Below are 21100 nucleotides of genomic sequence, written 5' to 3'. Positions count from 1 at the left end.
ATATTCTCTAGAATTGCATGATTAGGTTTACGGCTTTCTCTTGATTGTTTACTTCATGTCTTGCAATTTAATTTTCATTGTTTGTTTTCCTTTCATTTCTTAGGAATAGAATAGAATGAAAGTAATCCACCACGCATGATCATTTAGTATAAAATTGACGATCCTGAAAATATAAAAAGAAATGCATGAAAATGTTAGGAAAAACACAACATACTGTTTAGGTACCGAAAGGGCGCTAATAGCAATATTAGCGTAACCCAAGTCCCCGAACCTAGATATCTGGTTACGTTGGAATCGAGGGAACACTGCCGACCCTCGGTTGGATTTCTAGCCGACTCCCAAAAAATAAGGCTAGTGGCGACTCCTATATATTTTTAGGTTGTTACAAACAACTAGACCGCATAAATAGATCCGCTGTTGCGCGAGGTACGAGCTTGGGAGAGCTCACGATCTTGAGATCAAGTACCCTTAAACCCGACCTTTCCCACCTTGGATACTTTTCGGGGGGCGACGAGATCGGGTAGCGACAGGCTTGGCGACTCCACTGGGGACTGGTTACTAGATTAAGAGGACTTGAAGCCGTTTAAAAATGGTTGTTGTGTTTTAACTAACATGTCTGATGTAGAATCGCCTGCATGTCAAAGTCGCGTGGAAAATCAGGTTAGTCGCTAACCTCATGTTAAATGGTTTTGTAGGTGGCAGTTATAAGGGGAGGCGTGCTTGTAAACCCTTTGTTTTGCAGGTGGTGTAAGGATGTATGAATGTATGAGGGTTTATATTGAAGTGCTGGATGTTTATATTTAAATGCATGTTACAAGCTTTAGCACGACACTGCACACACAACCGCGATCTAAAACCCCGATTGCCCAATCTAGGACCTTAGGAGGATTTATGGGTGGAACCTGCGAGTGAATGCTCGTGGTAATCCATTACTTACATAAACCTGCTCATCCTAACTGATAAAGATAGCACTGACCGACGATAGTAGCGGTGGGTAAACTATTTTTATCCTTTGAGATGAGAACCTTGAGCCTTTAGCACCCTCACCTTAGGCGTCAAAACCTCACAGTTCATGCGACATGTGATTTGTGTTTGCCATATGTTTGGTGGGTAAGTGATCGTTCCTTTTTTATCGTCCTTATCTTTTTACTTTTCACTTTTCACATTTCAATTATGTGTTTTATATTTCAACGACGATATGTTTTAATCATGAGTGCCCCTTTAAGGTTTAGAATTAGATGGGTAGACCCGAAGTGGACGTGATCCCTGTGCCTGGAATCTCAAGACTCTATGGGAGAATCTCGACCCAAGACATCAAGATTACGTGGAAAAATTCCCGAGGCTCAAGGATTTCGGCGAGCTCATATTATCAAACAAGAAGACATTGCCTTAATCGATAAGAAACGCTTGGCCCATGATAACAAGCGTCTCCACGCAATCCCACCTAGTCCTTAGGTTTTCATTTCATACACTTTTCTTGTAAAGGGAATTTATTTGTGTTTCCCTCTTTTCTATCAAGGTTTCCCTGTATTCATTTTCATATATCTTGTAAAATCGAACTACTTTGTAAGTTTCAAGAAAGCAAGATTATGTTTCCCTTGTAATTGTTCGATGAAATGAATAACATTCTTGAACATTTTCATGTAATTTTTAGAAAATGGGCATTCTGATTAAATATTTGTCGTTATTCCTTTTCAATTGTATAATTTCTTTTGAAGAAATTTTGATAAGAAGAGGTTATATGATACTGGGATCATATACACTTCTTATCATTATTTCATCTCAATAAAATATAAAATTGACTAGGATTTGTACTTTAATGGTTTCTTTTGATTGGTACTAATTCGAGTCATTTTCTTTTACAGGAGGTTTTGAAAAAACGGCTGAAGAAAGATTTGTTATACGAACTCGCCGCCAAACAAAAATGGAAAACGAAGATACCCGAGCCCGTGTCATTAATATGGAGATTCAAATGGCACAAATGATGACATTACTGGCTGATCTCTCTAGCCAAGTCAAAAACTTGACGTTTGCAACTCCTGCTTCTTCTACCATGAATATTCCTACCGCACCCCCTGAAGTGCTGGTAGTAGAGCCCATGGAAAAAGGGCCTGTGGAAGAGATTCCTACTGCAATCCCGATAGTTATCGGTCCAGAGCCTCCATCTAAAGAGATTCCAACTTCGCACTTTGATAAAGAAAATGCAAGGCGCCTCGCAAAGATTGAGGAGCGCCTTTGCATGCTGCAAGGCTATCAATTGCAGGGGCTTGATAAACTATCACCCTTTGCCAAAGTTACGGTCCTTGAATTCTATAAGGAGCCGGAGTTCACAAGAAAATACGACGGCATCGGATGTCCTAAGACACATTTGAAGTACTACCTGGGCAAGATGGCCCATTATTCAGATAATCCCCCACTCTTGATCAATTCATTTCAGGATAGCCTGGTTGGTCCTGCATTAACCTGGTTTATAGAGTTGGACATGGAGAAGATCCGTACCTGGGAAGATCTCATTGATGAATTCCTCCAGCAATACAAATTCAATACTGAAATCGCTCCGACTCGAGAAGAATTAGTTCGGGTCGAGAAAAGAAGAACTGAATCATTTAGGGCCTACGCTCAAAGATGGAGGGTCACTGCGTCTCAAGTAAAACCACCATTGTCTGAGAAAGAGACCATGAAGTTGCTGCTTCAAGCTATGCCCCGTGATTTTTTCGAAAAGATGTACAACCATACATGTATGAACTTTGCCACATTTGTAGAGTTGGGTGAACGCATCGAAGGGATCATGCGTGAAGGAAGGTTGACGGAGAACACAAACCGTCGATATACCCCGAAGAGAGATAAGGAATCGGCTGTGGAGATCGCCTACATACAGAATTCCTCTTCTCAGAAGCCGTACAACCTTCAAGCTCATAAACCTGCCATGGAAGTAAGGGGATCTTCCAGAAACTTTGAGCGTAAAGGAAAGGCCCCTCAAAGGCAATTTACTCCATTGCCTAGACCCATGTCACAACTACTTCCAATGCTGATCGAAAATCATCTTGTGGCGAAAGAAATCCCGAGGGATAATCCGCCAAAGTTTGTCGAATTTGACCTTAATAAGACATGTGAGTATCATATGGGTGAAAAAGGTCATCATGTGGACAACTGTTTGATGCTCCGTTATAAGATCCAGGATTTGATGGATAAAGAGCTGCTCACCTTTAAGGACTCGGCACCGAATGTCCAACAAAATCCCCTTCCAAAGCATTCTGAAGATGTCAACATTAGGGGTGAGCAGCGGTTTAGGGTCGACCCTGGACCGACCCTGGACCGGCCCAACCCTGCCGGTCCTGGTCCGGTTCCCAAGGGGACTGGGTCGGTCCTTGGTCTTGAAATTCCAGGACCAACACTGTGCGGGTTGGTCCTCGGTCCTGAGAGTTTTAGGTCGGTCAAACCCTGGACCAACCCTGTATATTATATTATATTATTTAGAATTCTTTTATATATTCAAACCTAAGTAAAATTTATGTTATATTATATTATATATAATTCTTTTATATATTCAAACCTAAGTAAAATGATGTTAAAGTTGTTGACTCCTCATGCTCACAGTTGCATCCAATTCCAAAAGGCGTGAAGTTTACACCGTAAAGGTCTTCACGGCCTCCTCCTCCACAGTCTAGACTCCAGAGTACATTCTTCACCGTGAGGACCAAGGACTCCTCATAGTCATGGACTCGCGATGTCCAAAATGGCGCGAAGTTTATGCCGTAAATCTCCTCACGGCTTTCTTCCCTAAAGTACGTTCTCTTCCATTTTGTCTTCTTTGTTCTTCAATTTGCCAAAATCAAAAGTAGCAACATCTCGCTCGCCTCTGGTTGCCCGCGCCGCTCACCTTTGATCGTGTGCACTGCTCGTGCCGCTCGCCACTCACCACTCGCCGCTAGTCTCGCTCAACGCTCGCCGCTTGCTGCTGGCCTCACTAAACGCTTGCCGCTTGCCAGTAGACGCTCACCCCACTCAACACTTGACGCTTGTGCTCGCCACTCGCACTGGTCGCCTCACTTATCGCCGAGTAAATCAAAAGGAAAAAAGAAGAAGCCCTAATTAGAAACCCTAATGCTCAGCTTGCCCTTGCTTTCCAAACACAACTTGACTAGTGATATCTACTTTGTGCTTCATTTAAGATCTTGTATTGGTATTTATAGTTTAGTTGCACAATGCCGCATTGTCAATGGATGTGTAATTTGAATTTGTAGGTTTACTTTTTTAGGGAATATAAAAAACAAGACGAAATAAATTATCGATCGGTTCTGGGTTGACCCTGGAATCGGACCGAACCCATTGGGTCGGTCCAGTCCTTGGTCCCAGGCTTAGTAGGGTCGGTCCTCGGTCCTAAAAATTGAGGACCGACACTGTACGGGTTGGTCCTAGAGTTAGAGGGTGGCCCGGACCAACCCGGACCATGCTCACCCCTAGTCAACATGGTTGTCACTATTGATGGAAATGAAGAACCTATAGTTCTCACTGTGTAAGGGATGTTTCTAGTTCTTGCATTTAAGTTTTAGTTGTATTCCATTCATTTCTCCCCTGCGAGGGAATTCGATTCATTTCTCCCCTGCGAGGGAATTTCATTCATTTCTCCCCTGCGAGAGAATTCTGTTCATTTCATTCATTTGTGCTTGTAATAATCTGGATCATAAACTTTCTAGATCCAAGATGATATACGTTGTAATGCAATTTTCACATATTAATAAAACTCATGTTTTGTTAATAGACGTGTTAGGCCTAAATCAGTTCTATGATGATACTCTGAGGCTTGAGCCTCCACACGATCTATAGTTTCAAAATGTTTTAGTGGAACGATGACGTCCAATGACATGAGGGCTAGTTTCCAATAAATTTTTCAAAAAAAAAAAAAACAACTTGAATTTGAAAACAAATTTTTCATGTCATTTACATTCATTACATTCATCCATATGTATATATACGAACCATTTTTCGATTGCATCCCAAGCATGACATTTCACATCATGATAGTCATTTGCATGGCTTGGATTCGCATTCAAAAGACTTTGACGAACCCGATTATTCCGACTCAGAGAATGAAGATGATCCTCGAGGTATTGAAAAAGAATGGCTCAGACATGAAGAGTCCAAATCTCCTACCACCGAGCAGTCAGTCACTCTAAATTTAGGAGATTCGGATAACCCTAAAGAAACCAAGATTGGGGCAGGTCTCTCTCAAGCGGATGCCAATGGATTAATTGGGCTCTTGAAAGAAATATATGAAGGAGAGTGTGGCACTCATATGAATGGTCGTCTCTTGGCTAGAAAAATTATGAGGCTCGGTTACTATTGGTTGACCATGGAAGCCGATTGCATTCAACATGTGAGGTGTTGTCATCAATGCCAAGTCTATTGAGACAGAATCAATGCTCCTCCTAATGAGCTACATCAAATGTCCGAGTCTTGGCCTTTTTCGATGTGGGGCATCGACATCATCGGACCAATTAATCCTAAAGCATCGAATGGACATCGTTTTATCTTAGTAGCAATTGATTACTTCGCCAAATGGATTGAAGCCAGTTCTTATGCCCATGTTACTGCAAAGAGTGTGGCAAAATTCATTTATCGTGATATCATTGCCCGATATGGAGTTCTTGAAGCGATCATCACGGATAATGGATCAAACTTGAACAATAAGGTGGTGGATGATTTACTTGGAGAATTCCACATTCGCCATTTGAATTCTTCTCCTTACTGCCCGCAAATGAATGGAGCTGTGGAAGCGGCAAATAAGAACATCAAGAAGATTTTAGCCAAAACAGCGGAAAATTATCGTGATTGGCATGATCGGTTGCCATATTGGCATGATCGGTTGCCATATGCTTTGTTTGCTTATCGAACTTCAATTCGTACTTCGACTGGGGCAACACCGTTCTCATTGGTTTATGGGATGGAAGCTATATTACCCGTGGAAGTGGAAATTCCTTCACTGAGAGTGCTTTCTCAAATCGAGCTCTCTGAAGCTGAATGGGTTCAACAAATATTTGAACAACCTAATATGATTGATGAAAAGAAAGTGAAAGCCTTATGCCATGAACAAAGCTATCAGAAGAGGGTAGCTAAGTCATTCAACCGCAAGGTTAGGCCAAGACATTTCGATATCAATGATCTTGTTTTGAGAAAAGTTTTGCTTATCATTCCAGATCCTCGTGGGAAGTTTATTCCAAACTACGGAGGTTCGTATATTGTAAGGAAAGTGCTACTGGGTGGGGCATTAATTCTTGTACAAATGGATGGTCAAGAATTGCCAAGACCTGTAAATGCTGATGCTGTCAAGAAGTATTATCCATGAATAAAGTGAAAGGCCTTTGAGCCATTTTTTGATCGAATCCGAGCCACTTTAGGATGTTTGCATCATGCATTTCATGCATACATGTTGCATCTGCATGTTTGTTCATTTTGCAGGATCTCTGATGAAGATTCTACCTATCCGCAAGAGGTTCATCTCAAGAATGCAAAAATTTCAAAAGTGTCCATTCTTCTTTAGAACTTAGAAGTGACCGTGTTCCTTAGAATGCCAAAAGAGTCAGTTTAAAATTTAGAGTCGGTTAGAACTCTAGAAGTATAGTTAGAACTCTAGAAATGAACCCATATGCTAAGCAAAGCCTGTTCTGTCTACAAATTTTGTCCAATCTTACTTCCAAAAAAATCTCCCCAGTAGGGTCAAGAAAACATGTCATTTCAGAAAAAATTTCATTATATTTTCATTTCCCAAGGAGCTGAATTTAACTAAAGTGGGTTTTGAAAAACCTGAAAAGGATTGTTAAATATGCCAGGTGGTAGTGCCTAAAATGATGAGAGGCAACCCCTTTACCAAACATGTCCTCATACACTCTTTGAGAGAATTGAGTGTAAGGAACCATGTCTTAGGGCATAGGATTCATTCGCGGTGAATACATGATTTGAAATGATAAAGACATTTCATTTCTCAATCCCCAAACACTATTGATATCCTTTGCAAGCCACTTTGAGCCAAATAGGGAGCATTTCAAAATAACCCTGTCAAGAACAACCCCACATTGGGGCAAAATAGGAGGTCTTGGTTGAAAATTATGGAGCAAAAGATTAATAAAGATTTTATTGCTTTCACTTGTATCGATCTTTTTGTGCTAGCTTCAGGTGATTTCTTATCGAAACTCGAAGCATCCCGAAGTGACGAAGATCATTATGTTCACTACCACAAACACAATTATCCTTTGCTTAGCCAATTTGAGTCTTATACAATTCTTTCATTACCCCAGGTGATGATTATCTCCCCACACTGGGGCAAGGCACATGATTTACCAACAAAATTGAGAAAATTGGTAAATGCCACTCGAGAGTCCTAGTTACTCAAAAGAGAATAAAACTAGGGGGCATGAAAAAGCAGTGTGTCTGATAAAAATAAGGCCAATGCCCATGAAAAAAAAAATGCAAAGAAAAGCAAGAGTGCAAAAAAGAGCGAAATCCATGATCATGCAAAAGATCATTCGTTGAAAAACAAAAGAAATGTCTTGCAAGAGAAAACATGTATTGCAAGCAATATCATTAGAACAAAGAGCGAAGCTCTCATGTCTCGAGACAAATTACCCAAAGGACTCTCGAGATAGGTTAAATTTCAAGAGTTGAATTTTTGAAAAGTCATGTGATGGTAATGATGCCAAGATAATCACTCACTTTTAACCCTTCGATATTGGAAAGTCTTTCAAGCCTTTCTAAGCCTCACTCGAACCAACACTACAACCCTTATCCGAAGTCTCTTCTGATTGGGATGGTTCGAGTTGAAATGAGAATATCACATAGGAGCTACTGCTAGAAGGAGTGGAAGCAATCCTATCTTATCTTATCTTCAAGATTCTTGACTTGTAAACCTGAAGAATATATTGATTGAATATTCATTTCTTGGCCTCAAAGTGCATACCCTTTGTGTAAGCCCATGACCAAGCCATCATTACGGTCCATTTAAAAGACATTTTGATTAATGGATTGTATTCACTGTGAATGTTTCCAAAAGCCTTAGACATAGGTTGAGTGAGATTTCTCCAGTGAGATTTAAACAATTTTCCCATATCAATGGTTGGAACAAAAGCCTTTTTTGAGAGCTAGTGTGAAAGACCTATTTTGATTAGGATATTTCCACCTGGCATATTTGATTTAACCCTTAGATGGTTAATCAGATCCCATTTTGTTAAAATCTTCTCTGAAAGGATTTGACAACCAATATCATTTTGCAAGATTATTTCTCCAGCAATTGAGAAAATCATACCCGGTCGAAACCTGTTCGTATATGGTGAGACCTTTCTCTCAGTCGAAACCCGTTAGTATATGGTGAGACTATCATACCCAGTCGAAACCCGTTTGTATACGGTGAGACTATCATACTCGGTCGAAACCCGTTCATATACGGTGAGACCTTCCTCTCAGTCGAAACCCGTTCATATACGGTGAGACCTTCCTCTCAGTCGAAACCCGTTTGTATACGGTGAGACTATCATACCCGGTCGAAACCCGTTTGTATACGGTGAGACCTTTTTCTCAGTCAAAACCCGTTAGTATACGGTGAGACTATCATACCTGGTCGAAACCCATTTGTATACGGTGAGACCTTTTTCTCAGTCGAAACCCGTTATTATACAGTGAGACTATCATACTTGGTCGAAACCCGTTCGTATACGGTGAGACCTTTTTCTCGGTCAAAGCCCGTTATTACACGGTAAGACCCTTTTTCCGGGTCAAAGCCCGTTATTACACGGTAAGACCCTTCTCCCAATTTAAATCACCAAGTTCTAGGTCAACTTAAAACCTTGTCCCCAAGTTCTAGGCCAACTTAAAACCTTGTCCTCAAGTTCTAGGTTATCTTAAAACCTTGTCTTTAGGTTCATGGGTTCATCCTTAAACCACTAGGTTCCAGGTTATCCTTAAACCTTGTCTCTTAGGTTCGTGGGTCTATCCTTAAACCACTAGGTTCGTGGGTCCATCCTTAAACCACACTAGGTTCGTGGATCCATCCTTAAACCACTAGGTTCGTGAGTCCATCCTTAAACCACTAGGTTCGTGGGTCTATCCTTAAACCACTAGGTTCCAGGTCATCCTTAAATCTTGTCTCTTTGGTTCCAGGTCATCCTTAAACCTTATCTCTTAGGTTCGTGGGTCCATCCTTAAACCACACGTTTCCAGATTATCCTTAAACCATTCATTTTCCATTTAGTGATTTCATTGTCTTCATTCCATTCCACGAGAGAGAGAGAAACAGAGACAGAGTGAATAAACCCCAATAAGAGTTCAGATACCCTCATGAGCAAAGGTAAGTATTAGGTACGTCCCTAACTAACCATCATTGCTTTTGTCTTTTTCTATTTTTCAAAGCCGAGTTGACTAAAAATTTCAGGTATCAATTTTGTCTTTGAGTGGAACCTCTTCGAGCTCCCACCCAAAGAGGGGCAGCTGTTAACACCTGAAATTTTCGTTGACATCAATTCTTTGTTGATTAGACAGCTTGCTTATAATTTAAGACTTCGTTCATGTCGTGAAAAATGTGATAATTTCGGAAATTATTTTTAAGGAAGCCATCTTCTAGGAAAATAACCATATTTTTCAGTGTTCGATCGAAATTTGAAAATGATTTAGAAAATATTTTTCTTCGTTCAATAAGTAAAATCCTTTTATGCATGCATTCACTTTAAATATTTTTTTATTGTTTATTTTTTAAAAATCGATTTTTCAATTTTTAATTTTTTTCCATTCTTGTTCTTTTTTTATTTGTCTTCTTCTTCTTCTTCTTCTTTGGCCTTGGCTAGTCTCTAGGTATGGTGACGGCTGGCAACCGGACATTGGCCAGCTACGGCCTTGCCATTGGTCGGCAAGCTGGGTGAGGCTTGAGCCTTGCCCGAGGTCGCCAAAGGTTGGCGAGGCTCTGGCGAACTCGGGCGAGTTCGGCATCACCTTTCCAGAATCTAGTGAGGCAAGGCTTGAGTTCGCTGTGGTCAGTGACCGGCCAAGGAAGACAAAAAAAAGGGAAGAAAAAAGATCAAAAACTCTATGTAAAAAAAGAAGAAGGAAAAATATAAAAATAAAATAAAATTGTATTTGGTGAAAGAAAGTGGGGTGGAAGAAATTATAGAAAATGTTTTCCATTTTCTGAAAAGTGAAAAATATTTTCCCCACTTTTGAAGATACTTTTTTTAATATCAGAAAACGTTTTTCTTAATTAATTCATTTTCCGCAAAATCAACATTAGAAAATTTGAAAAATATTTTATTAAAAGTTATTTTCCATGAAACGAATAGAATCTTAATGGGTTAAAATTATCTGGCGGTGCTTGTGAGATGGGGCAAAAAGTAGATGATTGCTCGTATTCAGTGAATTCTCATGTTTACTTCATGGCGAAAAGATAAAGACAGTGCAAGGCCAGAGCCGTATGAAATAGAATTTGAAAATGAACAACATTAAGCTCACTAATGATCACGTCGTACCAAAAATAAAAAATAAAAAACAGCTTTACTAACACACGGAAAACATATTCGTTTCTGTCACTGTGTACAAGTCATGGGTCTCTAACTATCACTGTCTCGGTAGCGGTGAAAATTAGACAAATTTCTTCTGACCATACTCAATCCAATATTCTTAGGTAGTAGCATGATGTAACTGCATGTGCATTTACCCTTTAACCTTAGATGATCCACATCATTTTAATTTCAAATACTAAATCAAATCAAATCATATATTCTCGCGTGACGTGAGAGTAACCTTTCAAAACACGAGTCTCTCCGTAGAGATTCCCCATGCAAAATGCGAGATGCAAACGTTCATACATGCTTTTTGGTCAACGGTCGCACCCATGAATTTTTCAAAGTTTGGCCAACCTGCTACCCATATGCCACTATTCTATTATAAAATAAAAACTGAGGACAGAGGACAATGAAACTCCATACACATCAATATTATAATTATCGGGGTCATTGTTATTTTACAATAAAAGAGAAAAGTCCGAGTATTACACTGTTATGCTCTAAACAATGATCCAAGTCGAAAGCAACTAGCACAAGGCACAAGTCAGTGGGCTGACAAAAAAATATTTCTTTGACCAAGCCGGAGAACGCACACCAAGGATGACCTTGTCGATATCGCCCGAGCCGGTGAACACACGCCAAGGATGATCTCGTCGATATCGACCGCAGCCAACGTTCCCGTGAAGCCTAACTGGCATCAGAAGTTGCCCAACCTATTAAAAATTGATTTTGGGAAAAAATAACATCTTTTGTATATTCATTATTGAGTAAGTAGCTCCACTGACCAATTTATTCTTAAAATAATGCTATGTCGAATTTCCATTTATTCTCGTCGGAATTGACACTTAAATGTCTCAATTTTGTTTTTAAAAAATGATATTTAAGTGTACCTTCGAAGAAAAGTGGTTAGAGTTTGATCAAAATACGACGACTTGAAATTTATACAAAAATTTGTTTACCTCTTTATGCAGCAGGACAATTAAAATCCTTTGTTTTACACATTGACAAATAATTTATAGCCCCATCTAAATTGGGTTTTTACTATTACATTTTGCTTAGAAGCAAAAATAAATAAATAAATAAATAAATAAATAAATAAACGACTTCTACAGACTCAATAATAGAGGCCCAATGTAATGGCCCCAGAACAATACAATGATATGAGCTAGCAAAGGTCAGTAAAAGTAAATAGTACAAAACACAACTCACAACTCAAGGGCTGAATTATTGGGCGTGCGGACGAACAACGCTTTAGAAAGTTGGACTACGGAAATAAATCACAAGTTTACACATATCAGCCTCTTTTACTCGGCTTGCGGGGTAGGAATCCTATCTTGGCCTGGTAAAAGTCTCGATATTTCATTCTACCTAGTGCCTCTCCAAATGTCATTTCTTCTGTGGGACTCCCATCATCCGTGTTCAAAGTGACCCGGGCAGCTGGGTCCCACTCGAAGTTGGCCCACCAACCTTTGTATCCAGTGATTGAGAAGCTTCCCCTCGCGTTTGAGTCCAAAGGCAATTTTCTGAGACTAGGGCACCCCCTTATGCGGAATTCCACCCCTCGAGAGAAAAATAGAGTGTGGTTGCAAATGCTCCTAAGGTTTGGAAGACCCATGATCCGTAGAATTTCAAGACGTGAGAATAATCCTGAAGCAGCTAATTCTTCTCTTTCAAATTCATCCCCGATTATTTTCTCCAACGAAGGGCAGTCCCAGACGGTCAATATCCGAAGTTTTGGAGCTTGCATGAGCCAGGACAAGTCTAAAAATCCACAATTACGAACCAAAACTTGAAGAAGACTGGGGAAGTAAGAGTAGTTGGACGCTTGTCCTATCCCTTGAGTAATCTTTATCTTCCCGAGCACAGGGCAATTCACTAGATGAAGCACCTCTAAATGTGAAAAATTGTCGTTCCCTTTTAATGAGTGACTTATTGGGATGCAGGTCAAGTCCTCGCAATCACTGATCCGTGCTCTCCTTATGCATCTCTGTAAGAATTGGAATATTTTTAGGGCAGAGAAAAATTTTCGCACCATGATAGATAAGTCAGTGAGATATTGCATGTCCCCTAGTTCCTCCACCACCTCTTCTTCCTTCTCTAGACCATGTCCCCACATGCTGTACACATTCAACCGTAAGCTTGTGATTGCCCCCGTCGGAATTAGGATATCTAATCCTATCTTATCAAGTAGCAACCATTGTAATCGAGTCAAGTTCTTGATTTCCTTGGGCAACTCCCTGATTTGAGTGCCCGATAAGTTTAAGTATTGTAGGCTAATCAGGTCGCAAATCCCTTCAGGGAATGACTCAATATTTTTATTATAAGATAGGTCAAGCACTTTCAAACAAGCCGTCATCGACTTGAAAAATCCTCTTGGCATGAGTTTCACCTTAGTTTCCCTTACAAACAAAGTTTCGAGTTGGAACACATAGGTGGTGTTCGGTTGATATTTGCAATCAAACTTCCCCATAGAAATACTTTCTCCGCTTCCCCCCATTTGAAGATCATCTTCGCTGACATGTCTTCTTCGTTCTCTATCACTAGCAACTTATTCTCCTTTTGGCCATGGTCACGAGCAATCCATATGGCCATGTCGCGGATGACGTCATGCATCTTTACAGTTGGTTGTTCATACAAATGAAGCCCATCTTCTAATAGGCAAGACCTCTTTAAATCCCCCAAGATAGATGCTCCCTCATCTCTCATATGATATACATCATCATTGTCTCCTAACAAGCCCTCTCCAATCCAGAGTTCAATTAGCTCCTTTGTTTTTATGGGGTAATCCTCAGGGAAGCGACAACAATAAAGAAAGCAAGCTTGTCGAGTAGTGTCATTTAAACTATCATAACTGAACTTTAGTATGTAATATACTTCCTCCACCATACCTCGTAGCTTGTGCGGTTTGTTCCTCAACGTTCTTAGCGCATGCCTCCACTCATTGGGATCGTCTTTACCGGCCATGGCTTGCCCGACAGTATTAAGGGCTAGTGGCAACCCTTTGCACTCCAGGACAATGTTTTTGGCGAGCTTTCGAATTTCTGGATGAGAATGTACAATTAATTTGCCAACCTTATTCTCAAACAATCCTAGGGCTTCTTCAAGTGTTAAGCACTGTACTTGGTAGGCTCTGTCGGCTTTCATTTGGTCGCATACTTCCTTCGACCGAGTTGTGAATACTACTTTGGATTTGCTCCCAAGACAAGAACAAGGAACTCCGATTTTGGAAAGGTCCAGCTTTGCCCATACATCATCAATCAACAACACAAACTTTTTTTGGGTCAAAAATTTCAATAGATGATGGACCCTCTCATCTTGAGACCATCGTTCCCAGATCTCATCTTTAATGTCCAACCTTTTCCTTATGACATCTTGAATGTTATCTTCCTTCACTTGCCTAGACACAACCACCCACATAACAACCTCGAATCTGTGATTTGCACGCGAAAGGTCCTTGTTGATCCTTTTCATGAGGGTGGTCTTTCCCACACCGCCTGTTCCGTATAACCCAATCACTCCTATTTTTTTTTCGTCCACGAGCCATTTCCACACTTTATTAAAAGAAATATCATGCCCCACAGTCTCGTCCATAGACATCGTAAGTACTGGAGGAGGAGGCAACGACAACGTAGTGTTGAATTCTTCTTTCTTGAGCTCTCTCACTTCATTGAGCATTTGATAGACTGTTTTCCCCAATCGATAGCCCGACCAGCAGTTTTGTGGAAGACAATGACTGAGACATTTGATTCGGTCACGTTCCCTGGCTTCTCGAAGGACTTGATCTTCCTCACCTAAAAATTTTTGCACCTTCCCTAACCAGTTCGCCACTTCTCTCGTGCGATGTACACCTCCTCTTTCTTCTTCACGTTCCACCCCTACTTTCACATCTTCGCTCTTGGCATTCAGGTCTTCAGTTTCCGCCCGCAATTTGTTGACATTACGTTCCAGATTGTAGATGTAGCCCAAATGTGTACTGGCCATACCCCATAAATATCTGAGGAGATCTGAAAGAGGACTTGCGAACTCCATTGGTTATTTCAGGGACGAGAGATTGAAAAATGGAGTATTCAGATGGGGATGGAGAGTGGGCGGATGGGTGGAGTTCGAAAATGGTAGACATCTCATGAGATTGACTTCGGCAGACTTGATAATAGTGGTCCAAAGTAATGGCCCACAACACCACAATGACGAAAGTTGGCAAAATTTTAAGTAAAGGTAAAAAGTGCAAAACACAAGTGGGGGGCTAAATTATTGCGCATGCCGACAAACAACTCACAACTTACGTATGGATGTGCGTGTGTATATCCCTCTAAATTGTTATCTTGTGTATTCATGAGGGTTTAAATATAACGTATCTATTATCGAAGATACGACTAATCCTTGCTTCCGAGAAATTTTAAGATAATGTTAATCAAACATCGTAATATTGTTTCATGAAAAATGTGGCGTTTCCAAAAAATTGTCTTCCAAGAAGTCATTTTTCGAGAAAATAACCATATTTTTCAATGTTTAGCTGAAATTTGAAAATGAACTAGAAAATATTTTTCTTCGTTTAGTAAGAAAAAGCTCTCCTGCATCCATGCATTTTCAATTATTTTTTATTATTTTATTATTTAAAAATCGATTTTTCAATTTTTAATTTTTTTCTTCTTCTTCCTTATCCTTTTTTTTTTTTTCCCTTCTTCTTCTTTAGTCTTGGCCAGTCGTTGGGTATGGCGATTGACCGTTGGTGAGCTCTAGCCTCACCACAGGTTAGCGAGCTGGGCGAGGCTTGAGCCTGGCCCGAGATCGCTAGAGGTCAATGAGGCTCTAGGGACCTCGGGCAAGCTTGGCGTCACCTTGCTAGAATCTAGCAAGCTTGAGTCTCGCTAGCCTGTGGCGAGGCTCGAGCTCATTGTGTTCGGCGACCAACCAAGGAAGGAAAAAAGAAAAGGCAAAGGAAAGACAAAAATTAAAAACTCGATTTAAAAAAGAAAAAGAAAACATAAAAATACAAGAAAATTGTGTTTAGTAAAAGAAAGTGAGGTGGAAGAAGTTATACAAAGCATTTTCCACTTTTTGAAAAGTGGAAAATATTTTCTCCACTTTTGAATGTGTTTTTTCTAATAATGAAAACGTTTTTCTTGACTATATTATTTTCCATGAAACGGACATTAGAAAATCTGAAAAATATTTTTGTGGAAGTTATTTTTCGAGAAATGAACGGGGCCTTAATGGGTTGAAATTATCTGGTGGCACTCAAGAGATGGGGCAAAAAGTAAACGATTACTCATATTAAGTTAGACTTCTCATGTTTACATCATGGCGAAAAGATGAGGACAGTGTAAAGCCAAAACCATATGAAATAGAATTTGAAAATGAACAAGATTAAGCTCACTAATGATCACGTTGTACAAAAAAAAATAAAAAATACAGCTTTACTACCACACGGAAACACATTCGTTTCCGTCACTAAGTACAGGCATGGGCACAAGTCGTGGGTCTCTAGCTATCACTGTCTTGGTAGCCGTGAAAATTAGACAAATTTTTTCAGGCCAAACCCAATCCAATATTCTTAGGTAGTACCATGAGGTAACTGCATGTTGTGCATTTACTCTCTACCCTTAGATGATCCACACCATTTTAGTTTCAAATACTAAATCAAATTAAATAATATATTCTCGCAAGACGCCAAAGTAACCTTTCAAAACACGAGGGTCTCTTCATTGGATTCCCCATGCGAAATGCGAGATGTGAACGTTCATGCATGCTCTTTGATCAACGGTCGTACCCATGAGTTTTTCTAATTTTGGCCAACCTGTCATCCATGTGCCACCATTCTAATATTAAAGAAAAACTGAGGATAGAGGATCTCGAGACTCCATACGCATCAATATTATAATTATCAGTTTCACTATTATTTTACAAGAAATGCGACATGCGAACCTTTACACATACTTTTTTGTCAATGGTTGTATCTAATTTTTGGGCAACCTGTCACCCATGTGCCGCCATTCTATTATAAAAGAAAAAATTAGGATAGAGGATAGTTTTTTTTTTTTGGTAATAGGTAAGATGGATAGAGGATAGTTGAACTCCACACGCATGAATATTATAACTATCGGTGTCATTGTTATTTTACAAGAAATGCAAGATGTGAAGGCTCATACATGCTTTTTGGTCAACCATTGTACTCATGAGTTTTTCTGATTTTGGCCGACTTGTCACCCATGTGCCACTATTTTATTAGAAAAGAAAAACTGAGGACATAGGATGGCAAAACTCCATACGCATCAATATTATAATTATCGGCATCATCGTTATTTCATAAGAAATGCGAGATGCAAACGTTCATGCATGCTTTTTGGTCAATGATCGTACCAATGAGTTCTTCTAATTTTGGCCAACCTGTCACTCATGTGCCATCATTCTATTATAAAAGAAAAACTGAGGATAGAGGATGGCAAGACTCCATACGCATCAATATTATAATTATCAGTTTCATTGTTATTTTACATATGTACTTTTTTTATCAACGGTCGTGTCGTATCTAATTTTGGCCAACCTGTCACCCATGTGTCACCATTCTATTATAAAAGAAAAACTGAGGACAGAGGATGGCGAGACTCAATATGCATCACTATTATAATTACTAATTTAACTGTTATTTTACATACTTTTTTGTCAACGGTCATATCTAATTTTGGCCAACCCGTCACCTATGTGCCACCATTCTATTGTAAAAGAAAAACTGAGGACATAGGACGGTTGAACTCCATACGCATCAATATTATAATTATCGGCGTCATTGTTATTTTACAAAAAATGTGAGATGCGAACGATCATACATGCTTTTTGGTCACCATTGTACTCATGAGTTTTTCTGATTTTGGCCAACTTGTCACCCATGTGCCACTATTTTATTAGAAAAGAAAAACTGAGGACATAGGACGGCAAAACTCCATACGCATCAATATTATAATTATCGGCATCATTGTTATTTTACAAGAAATGCAAGATGTGCACATTCATACATGCTTTTTGGTCAACGATCGTACCCATGAGTTTTTCTAATTTTGGCCAACCTGTCACCCATGTGCCACTATTCTATTATAAAAGAAAAACTGAGGATAGAGGACGGTGAAACTCCCATACGCATCAATATTATAATTATCGGTGTCATTGTTATTTTACGAGAAAAGAGAAAAGTTCGACTATTACACTATTATGCTCTCAACAAAACTTGATCCAATTGAATACCCGATCAGTAAAGGAAAGAAACAGATTATTATATAAACTAATTAAGAAGACTCCATGTAAACAGACTATTATGTACTAAGCTCCCATTACCATGCCGTCCCCACTTATCAATGTTCAAAATATTGGGCCACTTTGTCTTATAATCGGAAGACCTTTTTCTCTTGTGTTTGGTCGATTGGATCAGTGGCCAACTGGACGAACACTAGTAATCCTCGCAAAACTTTTTAATGGTCCTAGCTTGCATGTATTTCGTGATTGGGGATCAATATATATATAGGTATCGCAGACGATGAAGATATGAAAAACGGTGCCAAGAGATTACACTTCTGATCCCCACATTTTAATAGATTTTGTTATAGGCCCCTCTGTTTTTTATTTGTAATAATTCTAATTACTGTTTCTATTCTCTTACCACATTCTAAGTAATTTCATCAGATCATCTTCAAAACCGTGAAAGTTTTCAGTCATCACTCACCATTGACACATGGTTCTTGTATGTAGAAGTCTTCCTGACGTTGGAATTTTTGCTAACAACTTTATCTCGCTGCCCTCTATAGTAATATTAAGGCTCCTCCACCAGGATGGTCGTTGGTTTAGAGGTATAGGCTTACTCCCAACTTGTTTGAGACCCTCTGGTCATACGTTGGAGTACCCTAATTACTCATCAGCCTTAAGGTACCTTGGCTCCTCTCAAGCATTGGTTCAGTCGTGCCTTAATATAGGATAACACTGACTTTACTCCGCTATTATTATGGTGGGACGGTGATGACATGCTTGCTCAAATGACCCCTGCAGCATTCTTCTTGGTTCTAAAAATGACAATAATCCACATGACATTAATAATAGTTACTTTTTCCAGTAATGGAAAGGCTATTAATCATTTTTTGGTGACTTAAAATAAAAGTTTCACCAGTTACATTACTCATGAGTTTGTTGATATTAATTTTAAGAATGTACGTTCACTAGACATTTTGGTTTGGCTGACTAGTATTTTTAATGAAAAGAATACACTGATTCAAACTGAATAATACTGAAAATATGAAATTCAAAAGTGCCATCTATGTCAATAGAGGATACACACGAGCACCGCTCGTTAATAATTAGTCCTTATTCAACAAATTCTTTCAAACTTTCTAAGTAACTATAACGAAAACATAAAAAGAATTTTACTGTCAGTTTATCATTTTGAATATAGTTTTTGTTTGAAAACTATAGTTTGATATGACCAAAGTTTAACATAAGATTCCATAATTGAAGAAAACTTTCTGAACAAAATAGTGAATTGAGTTTAATGTATAAAAACTACTGAGATATCATTCATCACGGAGATTATAAAGCCCGATTACAAAGAAGCCATTAAGGTGAGCTTCAAAGAGGCAAGGAGAGGTCTAACTTTAGCGTTAATCTAAACATAGTAAGAGCATAGATATGATTCTTTCTGAGTTAAGAGACATTAAAAAAATGGATTGTTTAGATGGTTGGAAAGCGAGCGGAACGGGCGGAGTTCTATAATAGAGGGCATCTTGATCGAGTAAAGACTAGACAATAGAGGCCAAAAGTACAATGATCCAAGTTGAAAGCAAGTAGCACAAAACACAAGTCAGTGGGCTGACAAAAACAATATTTCTTCGACCCAGCCGGTAGGCGCACACCAAGGATAACCTCGTCGATATCGTCCGCAGCCAACGTTCACGTCAAGCCTAACTGGCATCAGAGGTCGCCCAACTTAAACTATACCCCGCAGCAACGTGATTCAAACGACAAAATACCAACTGCTCGCCAAGGTATAAAGAAAAGACCTTTTAAGTTTCACGTTGGGATGCTTCTTGCTCTTTGGCCCTTTTGGGGGGGGGGGGGGGGGGGGGGGGGGGGTGGTCGGTCTCTGTTAGTGATTTGGATTGAATTTTCTTTTTCTTCCTATTTCGCCAGATTTTATCTTGATGATGAAATCCTTTTCACCAAAAACTGTTCCTTAATTTTCTATAAAAGGAGGCAGGTTTTGTGGTGATTCTAAATATGACATATTAAATTATAATATATATATATACTTTAATGGAATTTAATCAATATCAAAGTATACGACATTTGCCGAAATCGATGAGAAAGTGTAACAATAAAAAGATGCAATATCGGAATTTAATCAATGACGAAGATCTGAAAACTACAGTTCAAATAGGCATAGGAATTTGATCAATGATGAAATATCTAAAAAACTACAGTTATGGTATAGGAATTGGAAAATAATTAATAAATAAATAACAAGTTTTTTGTTTTGTGCGGGAGCTATAAATATATGAAGTGGCTATTTAAAGCCTGCGATAGATGTTTACAAAAGGAGGTCATACATTTATGTTCCAAATGTTTACATTGACTCTACTATCTTGATAGTTTCATTGAGTCTACTATCTTAACGGTAGCCAAAAGTTGATAATTTTTGGGTTTAACTTTCTAGTCAAAATCAACTATTTATTGAGATTACTTCCCAAATCAAAATGAAGCTACATTACAAATTTGATTATTATTGAATAAATGACTATATGAACACTTGACTTTGGGATTTTATTTTTCATTCGATGTTTAATGCTTTGAATCTCTTGAGGCTAAAAAACTATATGTATGTTCGTTTTCAATTTTGTCAATAAATCAATACTATTATCGTTATTTTTATCTAGAAAGAAAATTAGTGACTAACCATCAATGCTATTCTTCCAAGGAGACAGCTCTCTTTCGAACTCCACTGTTTGCACATCCATGATTACATTGACTATTGTTATTTCCATTTGTTTTTTTTTTTTGTAAGGATTATTTCTCATTCGTTAGTTTCCATTAAATTCAATTAATACCATGGAAAATTACAAAAGTGGTAAACATGCGACAAACGGAAGGTAAATCCCAAATTGGTATACTTATGAATTATCATGTATTATCTAACTCAGCAATTTGTCGGTAAAATTTAACGGAAACTAACAAAGATAAATTTGTTACAGTTGTACTAGTTTGAGATTTTTTGTAGTGAAAAAATTAGTTTAGAGTAAATTTATCACATGTACATCAACGTAGGTTTCTCGTGGAGTTAACGTCTTTGAGGTTGACCCAAGTTTCACTATCATTGTCAACCTCAAATCAAAGATCAGCGACAAAGGTTGGCCTAGACTGCGCCTTGATGGCATGTACTAAAAAGAGACACAAGCAGCAGTAGCTTCCATGACAATGATCTGGCATTGATTGGCAAAGAGTGGTGGCTTGACATCGAGACAGAGGTGGTGAGCGGCAAGCTGCGAACTGCATAATGGTGGGCGGTGGCAAAGCTTGACGATATC

General features: G+C 39.0%; 1 protein-coding gene across 1 annotated transcript; it reads right to left on the bottom strand.

Moving 5' to 3' along the window:
- Positions 1-11835: 11835 nt before the first annotated feature.
- LOC139883872 (probable disease resistance protein At1g61300) lies at positions 11836-14570 on the bottom strand. Its single transcript, XM_071867985.1, has 2 exons — positions 13060-14570; positions 11836-12940 (listed from the first exon to the last, which is right to left on the bottom strand). The coding sequence occupies exons 1-2, from the start codon at positions 14568-14570 to the stop codon at positions 11836-11838; spliced, it is 2616 nt and encodes an 871-aa protein (XP_071724086.1).
- Positions 14571-21100: the final 6530 nt, after the last annotated feature.

Source organism: Rutidosis leptorrhynchoides, unplaced genomic scaffold, assembly GCF_046630445.1.
Source record: "Rutidosis leptorrhynchoides isolate AG116_Rl617_1_P2 unplaced genomic scaffold, CSIRO_AGI_Rlap_v1 contig464, whole genome shotgun sequence".
Taxonomy (NCBI): domain Eukaryota; kingdom Viridiplantae; phylum Streptophyta; class Magnoliopsida; order Asterales; family Asteraceae; genus Rutidosis; species Rutidosis leptorrhynchoides.
The sequence above is the reverse complement of the archived record's forward strand: the minus strand, read 5'-3'. Positions and strand labels throughout refer to the sequence as shown.